The sequence below is a fragment of the Pteronotus mesoamericanus genome, unplaced genomic scaffold (assembly GCF_021234165.1).
Source record: "Pteronotus mesoamericanus isolate MK-2021 breed Mesoamerican mustached bat unplaced genomic scaffold, CSHL_Meso_final scaffold_705, whole genome shotgun sequence".
NCBI classification, from domain to species: Eukaryota; Metazoa; Chordata; class Mammalia; order Chiroptera; family Mormoopidae; genus Pteronotus; species Pteronotus mesoamericanus.
Window position 1 is genome coordinate 15,291,192 of NW_026555326.1, and position 21,870 is coordinate 15,313,061.

General features: G+C 39.9%; 2 protein-coding genes and 1 non-coding gene across 17 annotated transcripts in view; 1 reads left to right on the plus strand and 2 right to left on the minus strand.

The window, feature by feature from the left end:
- The window catches only part of UBAP2L (ubiquitin associated protein 2 like), a 40,572-nt gene extending 27,905 nt beyond the window's left edge, over positions 1-12,667 (minus strand). For all 15 annotated transcript variants that reach the window (XM_054563209.1, XM_054563208.1, XM_054563204.1 and 12 more), the window contains exons 1-8: positions 12,611-12,667; positions 8,629-8,758; positions 7,047-7,124; positions 6,369-6,479; positions 2,812-2,980; positions 2,324-2,419; positions 1,885-1,930; positions 1,248-1,360 (exon numbers count right to left, since the gene is read on the minus strand). In XM_054563209.1, the coding sequence (XP_054419184.1) occupies positions 1,248-1,360; positions 1,885-1,930; positions 2,324-2,419; positions 2,812-2,980; positions 6,369-6,479; positions 7,047-7,124; positions 8,629-8,718 (703 nt within the window). In that variant the 5' untranslated portion in view covers positions 8,719-8,758; positions 12,611-12,667. The remainder of the gene's footprint in view (positions 1-1,247; positions 1,361-1,884; positions 1,931-2,323; positions 2,420-2,811; positions 2,981-6,368; positions 6,480-7,046; positions 7,125-8,628; positions 8,759-12,610) is intronic.
- A 392-nt stretch (positions 12,668-13,059) lies between these two features.
- Positions 13,060-21,826, plus strand: CUNH1orf43 (chromosome unknown C1orf43 homolog). Its single transcript, XM_054563082.1, has 7 exons — positions 13,060-13,315; positions 13,680-13,781; positions 18,213-18,330; positions 18,534-18,587; positions 19,208-19,374; positions 19,463-19,521; positions 21,198-21,826. Exons 1-7 carry the CDS (start codon positions 13,250-13,252, stop codon positions 21,391-21,393), a joined length of 762 nt encoding a protein of 253 aa, XP_054419057.1. The 5' UTR covers positions 13,060-13,249; the 3' UTR covers positions 21,394-21,826.
- On the minus strand, positions 17,192-17,295 carry LOC129062483 (U6 spliceosomal RNA). The gene has a single exon (XR_008528277.1). It is a non-coding gene; the product is annotated as a U6 spliceosomal RNA (small nuclear RNA).
- Positions 21,827-21,870: the final 44 nt, after the last annotated feature.

A 21,870-nucleotide genomic window follows, 5' to 3' on the forward strand; every position in this document is an offset into this window, starting at 1 on the left:
ATTTCTAGCCAAATGGTCAAGCAAATTCACAAAGATATCTAACCTGCTAATTACTCAACTTCAGCCTCCACGAATTGGAAAGCTGTATTTCAAATGAGTTTACAGGACAACTTGGTAAACAAAAAACAAGTAACATTCAGGGCCTGGGTATACATATTATCTTGTGGACAGTAGATGAGAAGCTGTGCCAAAGACCATGCCAAAGACACAGATGGATCACATCTTTAAAAAGAGGCAAGGCAAAGTTAAATGGATAAAGAGTCGAAGAGCCTATTTCATGCTCTACTAGTAACTTATCCTCCTTTAGAAAAGGAAAGTCTCAGGCTCTGTATGTAGTGACTCAGCCTGAAGGAAGTATCTGATCTCATAAGAGGAAAGTACTCTGGAACCCAGAAGCTCCGCTTATTTAAAGCAGTAAAAGTATCTTACCTCCAAACACATTTCAGTGTATCCCACAAGCCTAACATATCCTTAAATATATACACCCTACCCAGACAGAGGCACCAAAGTCAGCTAACAAGAAAAGTAATCTTATTAATATCTAGTAACACTCTACTACACCCAGAAGACTGTCCAACAAAGAGAGGTAGCAAGTTTTGAAATTTCTTTCTTACCCAGATACTGAACTATCCTAAAAATGAAGGGAAAAAAGATACTCCTATCTCAGTACCAGAACACAAACTTGACAGCGGGCTGATTCTGGACTCCTCTTCATCTCCATGAGCAGTGGCTTGATTAATTAATTCATTCAGGATATCTTTTCAAAAGGCAAATCTAGCTACCCTAACAGAAACATTAGGAAATACAATTGGAGCTAATGGCAACCTCATGGTATAAATGGGAAGAGCATGGACTGTAGAGTTAAACATCTGAGTTCAAATACCAGCAAATAACTTCACTGCTGGTTGTTTGTTTTTTTTTAATATTTTATTTTTTATGCTATTACAGTTGTCCCACTTTTTCCCCCTTTACCCTTTTCACTACTTTTTCAGTCTAGTTTTGTCATTTGGAAAGTGATGATAAATAGTATCTACTTCATAAAACAGGGATGAACATCAGGTGAAAGAGTCTGCATAATGTGCCCACAAATAGTAAATATAGAGAACACACGGTAATTCCAGTTGCAATTTTCTCCCTTTCTTCACAATCTCTGCACCCAAAAAGTATTGCTCTACTTCATGTAACTATAACCTCAAAAAAATTATTTCCTTAAGTTCCCAGAGACAAAAAATAATAAAGTCACTCACTCGTCCCATCATCTGGCTCGAAGTGGCCAGTGTTGTTCCATGTATTGCCGCTATTATTGCCATAGTTATCATCAGTATTGGCTGGCTCTGCATAATCAGCTGGGTTAAAGGTTCTGGGGGTAGGGGAGTGAACAACAAAAAAGCTTAAAAGAGTCTCCGACATCTAAGCAACACTAAGAAAAAATAAACTCACAGAATAGGGCAATCAGAATCTTCACGGTCCCATTCCTACTACAAATCACACGGCCCCTTTCTCTTATCTAAGCTGTCAACTTTTCCTCACCTGTCAATTTACCTAACATTTTATGGCATAATCTCAATATCTATTATCCATTTTGGGTTAGAACACCAATGATTACAATAAAATCCACATGAATGTTTTGGGAAGATAGTAGGTATATGCATTCAAATGAAGCTATGAAATAGAGACAGTTATCCAGGTAGTAAATGCTTATCCCTAAAAAATAAGCCCTAAGTCTACTAGACCCACCTTCCTGAATAAATACTCTAGATATTTTTTTGACTGCGTTTTGGGCTGCTTACTATTACCCTCAGGATATCAGGACATTAGCCACCCTAAAGTATTATGGTGACAGGGAAAAAAAATTAAAGACTGACATTGATCAATGAAACTTACCCCATTCCTTGAGCAGAAAACCTTCCTCCCCGCCTACCAGACCCACCTAATCAAAGAGAAAAAGAAAGAAATATTTTAGAAGTTGATATAAAATTATCTTGCCAACTGAGGCAGCTCTGGAATACTGAGTGGTTGGTATTATCTGATGTTCTTTTTCTCACTCTGTAGTGCAGTTAATGTAACGCAGTAGGGCAATCATTACTATTGACAGATTGCTCCTTTACTGTGCATACTGCTGGGTCCTCAAGCAAATACAGTAATATCAACAATAAAGACTACAGGAAGAGACATTAATTCTCTCATTGCCCACTTAGCAACCTCTAGAATTCACATGACACCTTAAGAATTTAGGTACCATATGTATTTGTTTTCAAATGACGTAGACCCCTACAAAACTAGTAACAGTACCCCAATATCCAGCCCCCCCCAAACTGATCACCTCTGCCTCGTCCACGACCTCTTCTGCCTCTTTCTGTGCCTCTTCCAGAAGAACCTCCACTCTTGGTGCCATCTAATCCATTTTCCTGACCTCGAACTGGGGAAAACAAAACACAGATGGCCAGATCAGAGTCAACAGTATATATATAAATATATAAATGGTATGTATATATGCTGGTGGGAAAACAAAAACAAGAGAAAATGAGCTGGAAAGATGGGACATGATGGTTACTAAAAAAATGGTGATGAACCACAAAAGAGAGTTGTAAGTCAAACTTTATAAAAGCTACATAATAATTTCATACCAAACTAGTGGCTGCTGCTAGAAAACATTAATGTAAGAGACACCAAGATCTTGAAACAGATAATGGCAAGAAAAATCAGAAGTATGCTATAATGGTTACTAGGTCCAGCCTAGCAGAGCCTTGACACCCCGGAAATCTAGACATTACTGACCCACAGCTGGTTTTGTTAAAGCCCCATGCATACATTCTCGTCCACGGCTGGCACCTCTTCCCCGTCTTGGTGGCCCACCACGTCGCCGACTATAGTCTCTGTCCCGGTCTCGATTTTCTTTTCCTTCCTCGTTGGATTCCATTTGGCCACCATCCTTCTGTCCTGAGACTCCCTTCTTCTTCCCGACCATCTCCCAGGAATGCTAAAGAAGGGCAGAGCATTCATATCTAATCAACATGAGCTGCTATCAGAAAACCAGAGACAACAGCTGGGACAACTGTTAACCATTCTCCTCTCAGCATCCAAGTCTTAGATACTTGTAACTTAAGTTTACTTACATTTAAATGGAGGATACAGAAATAACCTCAAAACAAATTCTACACTTAATACTGCAAAACTGAAGTCCTTTTTATAGGGGAGGTGCTAACAGACTGCAGGGATCACTTCGAAAACAATCACCAAGATCCCTATTTTTGTTCAGTCACTCGGCATATTAGTCAAAGGACCCAGTTATTGGTCCCTAGCTTTCAAGAGTTATTTCCTGAGCTGAAAAAGAACTAAAATCCTTTGGATTCAGTGAGTCCCACCCAACTTTTTAGTCATATTCATGTCAAATAAAGCAAAAAAAAAAAAAAAAAAGACCTGAAAGTTTCTAAAAGTTAACTTTGTTTTTACTTTTTTAAAGATGTTATTCCTTACAGAAAGTAGAAGGGAGGAAGAAAGAGGGAGAGAAACATCAATGTGTGAGAGAAACAAGACTAGTTGCCTCTTGCACTCCCCCAACTGGGGACCTGGCCCACAACCCAGGCATGTGCCCTACCAGGAATCAAACAGGTGACCTTTTAGTCCACAGACCAGCACTCAAGCCATTGAGCCACACCAGCCAAGGCTAAAAGTTAACTTTGAATTCAAAGTGAATAAGCAGCATTCGAATCTTGGGCACGTTCTCTAATAAAGCAACCTAATTTAGTAGGAAAACAACAACTGTACCTATTTTCCCACCCCGCACCCTAATTTCCTTCACTTAAATGACCAAATAGCAGTCAGGAGGGCACAGCCCTGGTTCTGAGACATGCTGACTATAAGAAGCCCTCCATTCCAGGTTTTATGTACTGTGCTCTCCCCTCTATTTCCTAAACTGATATAATCCAATTCCGCTTTTCCCAAAACAGAATATTCAGTGATTCACTCCAGAACACAAGAAAGTAAGTTTGTGGTAAGGCAAATAAGCTAAATAGTCTTATACTCACTCCTCAAGAAAATGAGTTTTATATATTCCAAGTTTTAAACATACACACTCCTTGATTTACATTTACATATTTTCCCCCTCAGAAAATACATACAAATAAAAGTTTCAGGACAAACACCCAAATCCAGACACCATCTACCGCAAACATCAATGGTCCTGGTGATCAGCAACCGCTATCTAATATTGAACAGCTTTCAAGAATATGAACCAGGTGTAATACGAAATTACAATTAATTTTCTCAGGGTTGATAATGATACTATAGTCATATAAAAGAGTATCCTTGAAAGGAAGTATACTGAAATATTTACAGAATAAAATACTATGTCTACAATTTACTCCCAAATAATCCCAAGTGTCCATCGATGGATGAAATCGATCAACAAAATGTAACATACATATACTAGATTATCAAGCCTTAAAAAAAGCGGAATTCTAATACATGCCACAATATAAATCTTGAAAACATCATGCTAAGTGAAATAAGACATGAAAGGACAATACTTATTATGAGGTACCTAGAATGATAGGCAAATTCATAGAAACAGAAAATATAAGAGGTTACCAGGAGTTGATGGGAGAGGGAAAAGGGAAGTTACTATTTAAGGAACACAGAGAATCCATTTTGGATTTAGTTTGAGAATTGAAAAACCCTTGAAAATGGAGAGTAGTAATGGTTCTACAACATGGCAATGTTCTCAATGCCACTGAATTATATCCTTAAAAATGGTTAATACGGTATACTTTAACACAATTTTAAAGTTTTCCAAGTTCAAAAAACAAATTTAAAATTACAGTAAAAACATATCTATATATTCTAAAGTATACAATGGACAGTTTACAGAAGTAGTAATTTTATAAGAAAGAATAAGTACCCACCTAGAACCTGGAAGCTCCTTGCTGCCTACTCTTCCAACCCAAGATGATTCTACATTATAGCTAGTGGATCATTTTATGCTCACAGTGGCTTCAATGCATAAGGTATCATAACCTTAGAGCTAAATCTGCATCAGCTTTTAGAGTTTTTGCTAGTCTGTCACCTGACTTCCACAAGGAAAGAGAATTACTATGATCTTCCCAAAGATAGGGCCAGTTTTCTGGTATGACCTTATCCACCCAAATGTATCCAACATTCCTGGCAGCTGACTTTGCTTCCCACTGGTTTCAGTAGTAGCTGGTTTATTTGTGGTATAAGCCTACATTCCCCAGAAGATGCTGGAAGGTGAAACAAAATGTGACTTGTGCCAAAAAAAAAAAAAAAAAAAAAAATTAGACTTCTACGAAGCATGAGTAGTCCTACCTCTCCACCCACGCCACCCAAAAAAATCTTGAGATAATTATTCTAGAGTAAACTCAAAATGAACAGCACTATTTTATTCATTGTCCAGGCAATAATTTTCAAATAAGGTCAATAATGTAAAATCTAACCTAGGACCACACTCTTTAAGAGAAAAAGCCTCAAGTTTAAATACAGGGATTAAAAAATGCTTTCCACTATGATTTCCCATTGTCTCAATGAAACTGACAAACCTCCAACATTCAACTAAAGTGACACTATAACATCAGTAGGTTGATCACTCAAAGGGTCAACTCTGATTATGTATACTAACCCAAAAATCCCCAGTTTAAGACCAAGTAAATGAAAATGCTTCAAAATATTACACTGTTCATTTGGGAGGGGGGCGGGGAAGTAAACTTAGTTTTCTACTAAGCACTACAAAAATATCCCGAAGGTTAGAAAGGCAGAATTTCTGTTGTCAAGGACTTAAAATGTGGTACAATAAGACAAGCACAAAAACACAATTCTCATTAAGTGGGAAGGAGAGGTCCTCCAAGATATCCCCTATCATCTCCAGGGATGGTCAACAGGCTGTAAAGTTTATTTCTCTGCTACCATGTCATGTCATAAAAAGTTCAAACGATGAAAAGGTATTAGAAAATGCAAAGCTGATGTTGATGAAAAAAGCGCTGAAATCAAAATCCAGGAGTTTGTAACTTGGTGCAACAGAAGTAAAACAGGTGAGCAGAAATGTTCCATGATTAGCATGAAATAGCACCTCTAATTCAGACTAACCCAGGCCCAAAAACAGTCACTAGTCTAGAATGAATAATTCATTTCAGGCCAATTAGAAGAGACAGACTTTTATCCGTCTTCTCCTATTTATTGCACATTAATTTTAAGTATTTGCAACCTGCAGCAAACAATCTCCAAGGTAGTTCCCAGTTCTATTCTGAAAATAAAGTACTCTGCTTTAAGGTGAGTTACCCCAATTGCTATTTTTAGAATATTACTAGCCTCTCAGCCAGGGACCCACTTTCTAGAACACTTTATTAGCACTGTACCGTATCTGGGTTTCCTTCCAGCAGTACATTGATGGCTCTGTTGACATCTCCATTGCAGTCATGCAAAGCAATGACACATTCATCCTGGTTCTTGCCTGTGATATCAATCAACTGAAAAAGAAAGGTCAGCAGTGATCATGAATAAGCTTGTACTCCCCACAAAAGCAAGCTAGGTGAAGAAGAAAAAAGAGAGGAAACACCAGATGAGTCTGAAAGAACCAGGCTTAAAAAAACAAAATATGCAGAATTTTGGTGTTCTATTCCCAAAAGCAAAAAATACCTGTGACCAAAAATGGAGCCAAAAGGATTTACATATGAAGCAATCAAACAATAAAGCATCTAACACAGACTCAAAGCCAGAAACACACAGGCTTCAGCATACCACAAATTTCCACACTTCCTAGAGGTCACAACTGCTCAAAGTTGCTATAAAATGATATCAATAAAGTCATTCATTAAACAAGAGCTTAAAATTAAGACAAAACCTCTGAACAAGATACCTATCCAAAAGAATACAGTAAGTCAGACAATAAAAGCATTGATTTATTGGCTTAATCTATCATACTTCAGGTCATAATTCTTTTAATACCTATAGTAATAAGTGCCCCAGTAGGCAACTATGCATTAATCCTGTTATTTTTTTCCCCATAGCTTACATCAAATTAGCAACACACTCACTTGTTTCACCTTTTCCTCAAAGTCAGCATCATTATGGTCCGAAATCATCTGTGCAAGTCGAATTTGTTCCGCAGTGGCCTGAGAATTGAGACAATTTCAAAAACACGTGATCAACATACAAAAGTTTAGAGAAATAAGAGGGACTCTGTGGTCACTATCCCCTTACCTTCCACCCCAATTTCCTTTTCCTTATCACACAGAACCAAGTAATAAAACACTAACAGCATTTAAGATGCTTAAATCAGCCATGACTGGAATAGCTCAGTGGGTTGCGCATCATCCTGTAAACCGAAAAGTCACTGGTTCAATTCCTAGTCAGGGTATATGCCTGGGTTGCAGGCCAAGTCCTCAGCTGGGGGCATGTGAGAGGCACACAACTAATCAATGTTTCTCTCCCTCTCTTTCTTCCTCCCTTTCCCTCTCTCTAAAAAATAAATAAAATACTTAAAAACAAAGAATAAAATGCTTAAATCAGCACAATAACCCCCTTCCCCCCAAAAAAGAGTAATGCCATTATTTCACTCTATAATTCCTAAAAAAGCAGCAAATTTTTCTACCAATGTTCACCATTAAAGAGGCTTACATGTTGGGAATCACAGCATCACTATGAAACATTTACCCCTTAATTCACATTAACGTATTTGCAAAGTCATCTGCAAACCCTGTTCCTGTTTCTGCAATGACCAATGCCACCCTCCTATTCCTAGGTCTGACATAACAATTAGTCTGAGAATAAACTCAGTACATTTTTTTAAGTATCCAGTGTATGTTTATAAGATACCACAAATTTTACTGTTCCAATTAAAGTACTCAACTATTTAAGTACTAAAATTCTGCCAGAAATTCATTTGGAAGGAGAAGTCAAAGAAAAATGAATAAGAGGAAAGTTCTAGTCTTATATATTCAATTTACCTGACCATAACCAAATAAAGTTTATTTATTTACATTAGACAGCAACTAACACCAAACTGGTTATAGAAAACAAATCATACCTAAATTAAACTTACAAAAACAAACAAACAAAAACCCACAAACCTCCACACCCAGGAGGCTAATTTACTCCTTAAAACTAAACAATACTCTATGGTGTCTCATTTTGTTAATTCTGAAGGAAAATAGTAAAAATGCTATTTCCTTGTGGAAAAGGAAGTATCAAATTAGGCCTCCATGAGACCAGAGAGGAAGATAAAAAGTTAGGAAAAATAAGAACAAAGGAAAGGGGAAAGATGGCGAAACAAAGGTGGGCTAAAGAGACATCATGGTGGAAGGTCTAGGAAATAAGAAATGTATTGCTTAGACAACCCAGATAAAGAAGGGAAATGCTATCTTAGAGATACAAAGCACAAGAGCCATTCTTTCAAAGCCTCATAATTCAGTGTTAAAGAACAAAAAGTAAGCATGTTATGTCACATCATGTCATTAACAGTTATCAGGCCCCAGGTAAAACAAGGCTAGGGCTGGAAAATAAGAATGAAGAACCGAAATCAACAATCCAAAGCACAGAATGATGCTGCACTTGATGGAAACCAGAATCAACCAGCAAGGCTACCCATGGATCCATATCCCTTGGGTTCCCCTTTACCTGTGGTCGCTGCTTGTGCTGTGTCTGGTTTTGGTTTTGAGGTTGTTCCCAGTTTCCCCGGGCTCGGTTAGTGCCCACCGACGTCATCATTTACAGTATATACAAATAACAGTATTTACAAGGTAGAATACTGAAAGATTAAAAAAAAAAGTTTAGATGTTAAATGTGGGCAAAATAAGTTTTCTACTTCTTTCATCAGCACCTTCATGAAACATCTTCATTTCTCCAAAGTAACAAACCAAGATGATCACCTGTTCTTCAGACATATTTAGTTTGATAAATTCCTTACAGAACTACGGATGTTAGCATTTTTGTATATTAAGAAATATATAAAACATGTATTAAGTGATAGTTTTGCTTTTTTAAAGTTATGGGCACAGTTTGTTTACTAGTTCCCTACAATCAGGATTTGTGAAGTTTTGCTACCTTCATAGTAAGTCAAACAATATTAATTAATCAACAACCTTCTACATAGGTAAAAATACCTAAAATCCCTTTGACAGAAGATAATCAAAGCCTGGAAACAAAAGTCTTCCGGGAAGGGGATTAGTCTATAAACCAAATTTAAAAAAACTTTAAATACTGCATTCAACCCACCTACAAAAATAGCATTACCTGTCTTACAACCCTTTAAGTTGCACATGACCTCCATCATTTGGAAAAGCACACGCTCAAGTCTAGCCTCTTTCTCCAAGTTTCTATCTCTCAGCATGTTGTGGGGTCTTCCACAGCTTTCTACAAAGTTTGTATTAGCCCCAGTTACTTTGTCTATAACCTCATTTCTTTGGAAAATAATTCCTACATTTTGCTTTTGCAGCTGCTTCTGTTGGTCCCGTAATCCACAGCTCCAAGGAACCAGAATTACAATGACCCTCCACCACTCACCTTTATAAAGAATCCCAAATCTGTCCCAAACTCAAATCTAGCACAAGTTTTATTTGGAAAAAAGGCTTCTGGAAAATCATTTTAAACTTGAGACATTATTGCAGAGCAAGAGAACTTTGTTTTCTTTAAAGAAACACAAGATACACGACCTTCCTTCCCCAAACCAGCACAGCTTTTAACACTTCTAACAAGCAAAGATTCCACAAAATTTAGGTTCTCTTCATTCACACTTTGCTTTATAATGCAATCTCAGCTACTGAATTTAGTAAACAAAGAAAACATTACATGATGGAGTGCTCAGAGAAAGAGGTTACTTTGCATTGTTTTATTCCCTTCCAAAGAGTACAAGTTTATACTTTTATGCTCTATATTTATTCATTTTTGGTTAATACTTTATACAGGGTAATTCTAGACTACTAAGAAGATATTGCTGGACTTGTGAATTAAGGTAGGCTCCTAAAAAAATATGCAAAGATAAACTATTAGGATATTGAGTTTCACCTGTTTCTTGGTCACAAAGAAAGCTGACTTCCTTGGAGAGAAATACTTCAACAATTTGGACCAATAGGTTGCACAGATCTTTGACTTTTAATGCATTCATTAAGAATTCTACATCTTCTATCACCAAGAGTTTTAAGGGACGAATTTTTAACCATTACCTCTCCCCCACACAAAGGCTTATAAATACTTCTAGCTAAAGTATGGGATTATTTGCTGCACAGTCCAGTTTCCCAGGCTGGCATTATAGTGAAGTTTCAACACTTAATTTAAAAAAAAGAAAAAAATTTTTTTAAACCAAGTACTCCTGGACTCAAAGTGGAAAAAAAAAAATTGAAACTAGAGGAAAAATCGTTATGCTTAATAATCGGCTCTAAGATGTAGTTTCTAATATGGGGGTAGCCATTCCTGTAACTATTGACTGCTTTCCTCTCCACGTATGATTTCAATCTGTGAGCATGACTACCTATCTATATGGATGACTGCATATACTGTACTAATCAATATATTGTTATCTTGAAAGCCACATAAACTCAAGAAAGAAAAAAATGAAATCCTCCTGATCACTCTTGCTATTAATTTCTATTTTCCCTCTTACAAGAACTTTGAAAAGTATGTCTAAGAAAATTTTACCACCTACGTAGTAACAACACTGAGCAACAGGTAAGTGATCTGGGATGGAACACTGGAGGGCACAGAACTAGCAGCTTTCTAGTAGTAAGCAGAGACATATACCCAAAGTTACCACAGTGGCGATGAGGAATTTTGTTAAATTTTCTTAAAAAAAAAAAAAAAGAGTATAAGGGAAATAGGTGAGAACCAACGGTCTACTGCAGGAACAAATACAGGTTTCAACACAGGAGTGCCCTTGACCATTTTTGGAAAACCAGCTACTTAAAAAAATAGCCAGAGAAGTTTTACAGAAAAAAATAAATAGTAAGTATTTATTGAGTATCTACTGTGTCCAGCACTTAAGAAATACAAAAACAATGTGACTTGGTTGCTGCCCTCAGGGAGCTTACAATCTAATTTGAGAAGCAATTCAGAAATTCTGCAGCTGGATTGGGGTGTGTAGGGTTTACTACCTATAACAAAGCAACTAATTCCACTGGATGTTTTATGATAATGACCCCTGCATCCCCCTGTCCATTGACATGAATCTAATTTTTAAAAAGAGTACTCCCCAGTCAGAACATGTTAAATAAGGGGCTTTAAAAGTCAAAAACAGTACATCTTTAGGCCTTTCATCATGAGTTTACACACCAGAAATACTTCCTGTTCATAACGGAAATAATCACTGGCATATTCTAATCTTTTAAGGACAATGGTGTAGGATCTCAAAGCAGTTTTATCAACCCATGCACAGCCAAAACGTTTCAGTTCAATAGTAATGTTGGTTGTCACGGACTCTCATCGCCTCCCAGCAAGTTACAGTACATCAAATATTCCCAAAGCAAGATATAGGTGGTGGGAGGTGGATAGGAGTAAGACAAAAAAGGAATTTCTCCATCTAATAACCAGGGACAGTCAAAGGCAACACGGTAACAATAACAAGAAAAACGTCTGTTACTGTGGTGTTTTTCTTTCCACAATATCTTACACCAGAGGTGGCTACAATTCAAGAATGGTGGAAAAGGAGCAGTCTGCTGTTTGTGACATCAGTTTGCAAAGCAAATTTAGGAAATGCTCACAGGCTGACGGGTCTGAAGAAATTTGGAATCCCTGTCCCATTATGAGAAGAGTGAACAAATACTCCAGTGCTCTAGTGGCGTCCCTTGGGCGCACTCGATGGGGGCCTCCATGTCCAGCTTCCCAAATAACACCGTAATTGTTTGGGGTACCCCAAACCACATTATGAATAACAAAAAACTAAAGACAGAAGCAAAATATATATTCCAAAAGCTGGGGCGGTGAGAAAGAAGGAAGGGTAATAAGAGAACCTGACAAAGAAGCTGGAAACGGAGAGGGGACGCAAGCCCACGCGTGGAGGATGGGAGGCTCACCCGCTCAGCGGCGCCACATCTCCTCCTTACCTCCCACCCGGAACAATTTAATCCCCCGCACTCCAAACTGAGGGCCACATGGGGGAGCTTGGGGCAGCTCCACCCCATCACCCTCCCTCCGCTCCGCCACCCCCAAACCAGACCGGATCCGGATAAGAGGCCCACAGAGGGTTGAAAGGGAGAAGGCCCCCCTCATCTTCTCCACAGGAACCGGCCGGGGTAGACAGGGCCCTACCTCAGGCGGGGCCCAGGCCTCGCTCGCTCGCGCTCTTTCTCGCTCTCCCCCACCTCAGGCTCTAGCCGCATGCCCCCCCCTCCGGCTGCCCCAAGCCCCGCCCCGGCCACGCTCCCAAATCGAGGCCCCGGCTCTGGTAAGGCCCACTAGGCCGCGAACCCAACCATAAACAAAATCTCCGGCGGCCGACTGGGGGAGGGGAGGTAGTAGCCAGGGCTCGCACGACTGGGGGGATGTACAGTGGGAGAACACACGGTGCGGGGGGGGGGGCCTACCAAGGGAGGGGGACACGGCGGGGTAGGAGAGAAAGGAGGGAGGGTAAAAAGGGGGATCGCGGATTTAAAGGGGCCGCGGACAATACCCGGCCCCGCCGCGCTGCCGCTGCTACCGCCGCCGCCGCCAACACCGCTGCGCTCCCAACTTTACCTCAGTCTCCTCCACACTGACACCCCGGGCCGCGCCGCCCCTGTCACGTGATATAAGGTTCCCTCCTCCCCGCCCCCATCCCTCCTTTTCCCTCTCGCGCTCGCGCTCGCGCCTTCCCCCTCCCACTTGCCTTCCTGCGTCCCCCAGCACGTGACGCGAAAGGGACGCGCACGCAAGCGTGCGCGTGCAGCCTCGCCACGAGACACCTCACTCCGGCTCCCTGCGTCGCTCCCCTCTACAGCCTCCTCCAAGGCGGCCACGCCCCCCACCACGTGATCCACAAGCGGCCTACGCTTCCTCTTACTGGCGTAGTTCCGCATGTCCGCGCTCCCCGCTCCCGGCTGCCATTGCGTACCTGAGTCACGTGTTGGGGGGAAGCGGGAAGGTGTCGTTCTTCTTTCCCAGCACTCTCTCATCCGCCATGTTTTCTGGCCGAGTCAGCCTTGGTCGTTCCCCGTAAGGAAATGGCCGGAGAGCTTCAGGGGACCCCGGCGCCTTTGCCTCGGAAAAGCCCAGGGTGACGAGGCAGGGCAGCGGGGTAAACCGGAGCCGTTCTGCGCGGGGTGGGGAGGCCATGGCGTCCGGCAGTAACTGGCTGTCGGGGGTGAATGTCGTGCTGGTGATGGCCTACGGGAGCCTGGTGAGGAGATTCCCCTTACCCGTTCCTGATGTTGGGTGTGACCCCGTAGAATCTTTCCTCGTGAGCAGTTCCCTGTCCTCATTCTCTACTTACTTGCACTTTTTCTGGGTTTTGAGTCCTATCTTAGGCGTACGCTGCCCCGACCCTGCTAGAGATTCCTCCCCCTGAACCCTAAGGCAGACCCCCACGCCGTAGTGCTGCTGGCTTCCATTTATACGCCCCGTTTCTAATGGCCTTACTGCCCCAAGTTGTACCCCTAAAACCTCCCTGAGAACCTGAATCTGGGGATCTAAAATGAAGGCATGATTTTACTTGTTTTCACTGTCTTTTTACTTAAGATTCTTTACTTTTCTCACTTGGACAGGTGTTTGTACTGCTCTTTATTTTTGTGAAGAGGCAAATCATGCGGTTTGCAATGAAATCCCGAAGGGGACCTCACGTCCCCGTGGGACACAATGCCCCCAAGGTAGGTCCTTAAGATACTGGATAGGCCTGGTTCTCCAGATCTGTTAAGACCCAAAATGAGATTTGCTTTGCCTTTGGAAATGACTGTAAAGCCCTCCCACCCCCCGTTTCCTTGTCCAGTTACCCACGTGCTTACCTTAGTAGATTGAGCAATAACGGTTAGCTTGAGGCTTGGCTTGCCTGCTTACTGCTCTGGCATAGCCTGTATCTTACCTAGGAACTTGAGTTTTTACATTTGTAGAATGAAGAGCTTGGATTAAAATTCCCAACTTCTATGTTAAGTTTTTCGGTTCAGCTTAAACAACCCAGTTTTTTGTTTGTTTGAACTTTGTTTTAGAATGGGGTGAAGGTGATAATATTAGTCCTAGCACAATAAGGAAAGTTGCCTCTGCGGAACTTTATATTTTTAAGGGCTCACACAAATCACCTAGTTCCAACAGTCACGTTAGAAACTGAAACCTAAGAAAATTAAACAATTTACCTAAACATTTTAGAAAATGAATAACCAAATGGTCCCTTTGTCTATATTGGCATCTTAGGTAATTGTCTTCCTTACCTGGGCCTGGATATTTATCTACTGATGAGATTTTATCTCTATCCCAAACCTCTTCCTGATTTCCATACTAATATATCCAACTGCCTACCTAACATTTAGATGTCTGCTAGACAGGCATGTAACACTTAACATGTCTAAATCAGAGCTCTTGATGATCTACCACCAACCTCATTCTGTTGTTTCTGTCTCCTACTTCCTGGTTAAGATACCCGTTGACCTTTACCAGCCTCCTTTTGTATGGCTCTCCCTTCATCACTAGGGCCCAGCTACACTGGTTGAATTTCCCACTTTGACATGTGCTGTTTGTTACTGTGACCTAGAATGATTGTTGGTCTTCACTTGATTAGCTCATTCGTTCTTCAGGTCTGAGCATCTTAGCTTAAATTTTTATTTTCTCTAAAGAGAAATCCTTATCGCCTATTTAAAATAAGTCCTCCTTTTTGTTTTCTCATAGTCCCAATTTTTTTCTAAATGACACTTTACCACAGACTCTATTTTATGTTTAATTTTCTATGTATTTAATGCCTCTCTCACTAAACTGTAAGCTTTGATAATGTAAGCACCATACCAGTTTTGCTCACCACTGTAAAACCAGGTCCTACACATACTAGATACTCAATAATTTAAGTGAAAAACAGGTTAGTGGAAGTGCTAGGACTAATATAACTCCTCAACTCCTAAACCAGTGTTCTTTAATTAACTAGTGCCATTAACCTTCTCCGTGTTCTTTGCTAACATACTTCATGGAAAACCTCAAGGAAGGTGGCATAACCTGAAATAGTGATTCTTCCACATTCCCTCAGTTCTCCAAATGCCTGTTGATTCCCATAAGAGGGATATCCAATCAAAACCTCAGAATACCTTATTTTGCTGTGTATAATGTACACTCTTTTGCCCAAATTTTTAGGGGGGGAAAAAGGATGCACATTACACCTGGGTAGTACTACTGCCGTATCTATCTACATGGTTTTTAATTTATTTATGTTTATTAAAAGTGTAACTCTAGAAAGCAATAACGGTTATCTGTATGCAAAATAATACCCTGGGATATGATATTCGATTTTGTTTCTAAATACAAGAAAATAAATAATTGAATTTAAAAATTAAAATTAAAGATTTTTTTCCCTGAAAGTTTGGGCCAAAAACAAGGGTGCACATTATACACGGCAAAATGTGGTATTTAAGAACCCCCTGGACTAGATGAGATCAAGGTTCCTTTTGTCTTTTTTTTTCTTTTATTTTGTAGATTTCATTTATTTTATTTTTTAGAGAGGAAACTACGGAGAGAAACATCAACGAGTGATTGCCTCGTGTACCCCCTGCTGGAGACCTGGCCTGCAACCCAGGCATGTGCTCTGACTGGGAAGTGAACTGGTGACCCTTTAGCTCACGGGCCGGCATTCACTCCACTGAGCCGCACCAGCCAGGGCAGGGCTCCTTTTGCTTTTAAAAATTCTTGTTATCTGAATTTGTATCCATTGTTGGTGGAAGTAAAAATTAAACCACTGTGGAAAATAATTGGGCATTATCTAGTAAGATTACACATATACCTAATCCACATCCCAGCAATTCCACTCCTACCATAGAGAAATTTATTTTTGCTCATGTGTACCAGAAGACATGGACAAGAATACTCGTGGTAGCATTCTTTGTAATGTTTTTAAAAGAAGTTAGTAATCCAGATGTCTACTTGAGAATAGCTATTAATTATATATTTGTATTTTGAAATAGTATAAAGAATTAAAATAACCCTGGCTAGACATCTCAGTTGATGAGACCAAGGTTTCAGGCTTCATCCCCAGTCAGGGGACACACAAAAGTAAGAAGTGAATTCGTAAATAAGTGGAACAGCAAATCAGTGTTTCTCCGTGACTGGTGTGGCTCAGTGGATTGAGTTCAGGCCCGCAAACCAAAGAGTCGCTGGTTTGATTCCCAGTCAGGGCACATGCCTAGGTTGCAGGCCAGCTCCCTATTAGGAGGGCATGCGAGAGGCAACCACACACTGATGTTTCTCGCCCTCTCTAAAAATAAATAAAATGTAAAAAAAAAATTTTTTTAATCGATGTTTCTTTCTCCCTGCCTCCCTCTCTAAAATCAATTAAAAAATAAAAGATTAAAAAAAAAGGCCTTGGTCCGTGTGCCTTGTTTGGAACGTCATCCCACTAACTATAAGGGTTGTGGGTTCGGGTGCATATGGCAGGCAGTTGATCTGTGTTTTTCTCTCACAATGATGTTTCTCTCCCTTTCTCTTTTAAAGCAATTAAAAAATGTACTCAGGTGAGAGTTTAAAAAAATTTTGTAAAGAATGAAAATAACCTGAAGGTAAATGTACGAACACAAGTGAATCTCCAAAATATTTGTGAATGTAAGTCATGAATATAAGTCACAAACATGAATGAATCTCAAAAACGTCCTGAGTGGGAAAAAGCCATTCACAAAAGAATATATGCCATATGATTCTATTTCATTTATCTGAAATTCTAGAACAGTCAAGAAAGCATATCAATGCAGCCTGGCTGGGGAGGTTAACTACAAAAGAGTATGAAGAACATTTAGGGGTGATGGAAATGTCTGTACCTTGATTAGGATGGATGCATTTTATTGCATGTAAATTCACATCCAACAAATACTATTTAAAATTTTAAAAGGTTGCAGAGGAATTCAAAAAGTATTTTTCCATTTGTATAAGTTAAAAACCAGACAAAGCTAAACATCTTGTTTAGGATGATGTGATAAAACTGAAAAAAATTAAGATTGGGGGGTTGCGTTCAGAGATAGGCACACAAGACTTCACACTCATTGGTAATGTTCCAGTTCATAATCTGGATAGTGGATGCAGGTGTTCATCTTTTCTTTAAAACATGGAATGCTTCACGAATTTGCATGTAAACCTTGCACAGGGGCCATGCTAATCTCTTTACTGTTACAATTTTAGTACACATGTTCCTGAAGCAAGCACGCAAGTGTTCATCTTGATGATATTTAAAATGTACTTACATATATAAAAAAAATTACCGCAAGAAAAAAAATCTACTTACTGGGGCTCTGGCAACCCTCTTAAGAAAGAGATGAACATGAAACTTAACTGGTTGCTTCTGGGTAAGCGGGGGGTGACATTTTCAGTACCTTTTTTTTTTTTCCCAAATCCTCACCTGAGAATATATTTACTGATTTTAGAGAGGGGGCGGGGGGAGAAGGAGAGAGAGAGACATTGATGTCAGAGAGAAACATTGATCAGTTGCCTCCTGGATGTGCCCTGACCAGGAATGAAGCCTACAACCTAGGTATGTGCCCTGACCAGTAATCAGACTTGCAGCCTTTTGGTGTATGGAACTGTGCTCCAACCAACTGAGCTACCTGGCCAGGGCAAGTACCTTTTTAAATTTTATACCTTGTATGTGAGTTACGTACTTAAAAAATTAAATGTGCTCTGGAAGAAATTCTGTAGAATTCCTGTGGTCCACCAGGTAGATGGTAGTTCCAAGTTACTATAAGACATATACAGGACTCCTTATAGATTTTTAGAATAAATTATGACTTCTAGTTGCTGATTTTTTTTCCAGCTCAGGAAGTCCCTTATAACGCCTAAATAGGAGTTATCTAAATCCAGTTGAAAGTCAGAAATAATGATGCTGTAGAGCTTGAAGGAATTCTAGCAAGCTAAAAGATCTAGCTTAGAGGCATATAGTTTGGAGACGTTTTTTTAGAAACCCAATCCCATCCTCAAATTCTTGAGTCTTCTAATTTCATTAGCCAAATGAACATTTTCTCTGCTTCTGTTGTCTTAGTTGTTCATTTTGCTCTGTTTCGTTTCCAGACTGATGAAAAGTGGAGTACAGGGTAAGCGATTGTGTATTCTTTTCTCTATGTGAACAGGACTTAAAAGAGGAGATTGATATTCGACTCTCCAGGGTTCAGGATATCAAGTATGAACCTCAGCTCCTTGCAGATGATGATACAAGACTGCTACAGCTGGAAACCGAGGGAAGTCAGAGTATGTGGCATGTTCTTGAAGAATACATCAGTGAAGAATCCCACAAGTTCAGAATTCTTTGCGCTCAGAGTTGTAGCATAGCTGCTTACCAAACCAGCAGCTGTGGTTCCGCTGTTAATGACGTGGGGAGGCAGTTCATTAGCTTGCTGGAATTCAGAGACATTTTTGAGGGTTATGTCTGAGACCACTCTCTTTCTCAACAGGTCGCTACAACTATTTATATAGGATGAAAGCTCTGGATGCCATCCGTGTTTCTGGTAAGGTCTGCTTGACTGGCCATTCAGGACCTTGGAAATTCATTTGGGGAAGAGAGGGAGGAACTGACTTTATGTAAGAATTTGTCCTTCCTGCACATCCCTGGCTAGTAGGAATTTCCTAGTTTTGAGAGTACTGGGTAACTGTTTTGCATAAGAAAATTATGTAGGCAAGCTATTTCTTCTCCAAATAATCTGTATTTGATTTGTCCTTTAGCCCTTTAGTTTCATGAACTAGATGGTGGTAATTTAACTGTTTTCCACAAAACAAGTGACATACACTTTTTTGCTTAATCAGAGATAGAGGTTCTTGAACATTTTTTATTCTATGACCATTGTCATATGTACTCTGCCTCTACCAAAACATAGTTTATATCTTAAAGCTAGGGTAGGTAAGTAGGAGGGCAAATAGGACTATGACACTGTAGTGTATCACTGGTATAGCTTAAGTTGTGTTGCCACCACCAGATGACAACTCAGACACAGCTCTATACCTCTAGTCTTCTTAATTCTTTAGAATTTCCCTCCAACTCATTCATTGGACCCATTTCTAAGTTTGGGAAGTTAACTACAAATACTAACAAATGGGAGAAGGGGTATCATTGTGCTGTTTATCCTCTCAGAGATCCCATTTCATGCTGAAGGCCGGCATCCCCGTTCCTTAATGGGCAAGAATTTTCGCTCCTACCTGCTAGATCTTCGAAACACTAGTACTCCTTTCAAGGGTGTGCGCAAGGCCCTCATTGATACCCTGCTGGATGGCTATGAGACAGCCCGCTATGGGACAGGGGTAAGTTGGGTGGCCACTTTTTTCCTTTAGAGAACTAAAGGGACTCCCCAGACTGAGAGATCCTCATTCTTCCTTTCTTTTCCCTCAGGTCTTTGGCCAGAGAGAATACCTGCGCTATCAGGAAGCTCTGAGTGAGCTGGCCACAGTGTGAGTTTAAAGAGGAACATGTCAAAGGGGACTGGTTAGAGAATATAGTACTGTTGGACTGTTCCCACAGTGAGATGGCCTTCATAAAGCAATATGAACACCTTCCATGGTAACGTAAGAGTTGTTAGGTCCTAGACTATTATAACTGCTTTTTGCTCACATTGGAAAGCAGATGCTACTCTATAAGCTAATAAGGGAAACTTTTACTTTTGTGCACCTTTTTTTTTTCTTGGTGGTTTTTTCTTTTTTTTTTTGCCCAGCTCAGTAAATTACTCTCAGAACTGGTATAAAAAAAGTTTTTCAACACACAAAGATTCTTTCTCTTCCAGGGTCCAAGGGTCCTCCTTCAGTGTATCTTGGTCTGAATAAAAATAAGAATGAAATGCCACCCATTTTTATTACCACTTCTAAGCATTAGTAACCGTCTTCTGAAACAAAGGACATTACTACAGAGAGGAATCATGGCTTTTGTCTGGGAATGTTTTAGATATGTACTAACATAGTTTTATTATGTTGTTTATGCAAATGTTAAAAGGTAAAGAGGAAAATCCAATTTAGAATAAAAAGTTAACAGCCATGAAAAGGAAGAATACATGTTTTCCACTGTATTGAATATGGCTCTTTCTCAAACAGTAGTGTGTATGTCTGTCCTATTTTCTCTCTGTCCCTAAAAGTAATCTACGTTGTTCCTAAAGATAAACAGTCCTAGCAAAAACTACTTACAGGGGTAGTGAAAATGAACATGTGGAGGAGATGGAAAAGGGCATTTGGTCTAGAAGTCAAGCAGAGGCCTGTTCAAAATTGGTTTTTTGAAAGACAAATACTGTATGATTCCACTTAACTTGAGACACCTAGAGTAGTCAAATTCATAGAGATAGAAAGGGGAATGGTAGTTGTCCGGAGCTGGAGGGCAGGTGGAATAGGGAGTTATTTAATAGGTAGAGTGTTTTTCGAGTTGAAAAGAATACTGGAGATAGGTTGCACAACAGTATGAATGTATTTAATACTACTGAACTGTAAATATTTCAGAATAGTAAGATGGTAAGTTTTACATTTATTTTACTACATTTTTCTTTTAGTCTCCAATTTCTAGCTTCTAGAAAGGTTCAATGGATATAGTAAAAATAGTATAGGCTCTGAAATCTGAGAAACTTAAGACTTGACTCACAGCTTTGTCACATACTAGCTGTGTGACCTCAGGCAAGTTACTTAATGGACCCTCAGTTTCCTAACCTGCAACATGGTGGTGATACCACCATGTAGGGATATTGGGATGTAAGTAAATTAGATGTTGTTAAAGCACCAAGTTTAATGTCCTAACATAAGTAGTACTCAATAGTTACTTTTATTCTTATTGCTTAATATTCCAATTTCAAGGACTTCTCTCTGGACTGGGAGTGTATTAGCAGCATGCACACGTTAGGTGACACAGCAGAATTAGAAGTTTTCTTAAAGTATAGTGAGATGAGAAGGTTGGGCCAGAAGCAGGAACCCAGTGGGAAAATTGGCTTCTTTGGTTTCTAAGCTACCAAATGGGATTTTAGTAACTAGTTTATAAGATAGGTCAAGAGGCCATTTGTGGCTATAGCTGTATTTATGGGATGGATGAGCCTTGAATTGTATTCTTCCATTAGTCCTTATCCTGTCCGTCATGACCTGCCCTCTCTATTCTTCAGGATCAAAGCACAAAGTGGGAGCTCTCAACGACAACATCAGTCAGCAGCCAAAGACCTAACCCAGTCTCCTGAAGTTTCCCCAACAACCATCCAGGTGACATACCTCCCCTCCAGTCAGAAGAGTAAACGTGCCAAGCACTTCCTTGAATTGAAGAGCTTTAAGGACAATTATAACACACTGGAGAGCACTCTGTGATGGTGCAGAAAGACTCTTGCTGTTGATGGAGCCAGAGAGACTGCATTGTGCTTGCCGGGCACCCTTCAGGTCATCTGGCTCAGTAGGTCCAGACTGGATCAGCTGAAGCTCACGTTGTGTCCAGAGCTCTTAGAGCTCTTGCCTAGAGGATCATTCTCCGAACCTTTCATATGGCCAGTTTCAAAATGTCAATTAAGACTATTTTCCCTTGGTGGCCCTTTTTTTCTGGAGTTGAATTAAGATATTTTTCTTAATGTTTCCATCAAGCTTCCTTAAAAAATCCTCACTTGGTTTTGGTCATAATTTATCTGCTCTTGTCCAGACTATAAATAATCCCAAGGGTGAGAGAAATCGGGGCGACAGGACAAGAATGGTCAGACTAATGCACTGGTCTGACTTTACAAGTTAATAAAATGAGCAATTAAACAATAAAGCATATGATCAATTCATTTACAGTTGCTTTTTAGTGAAACAGGC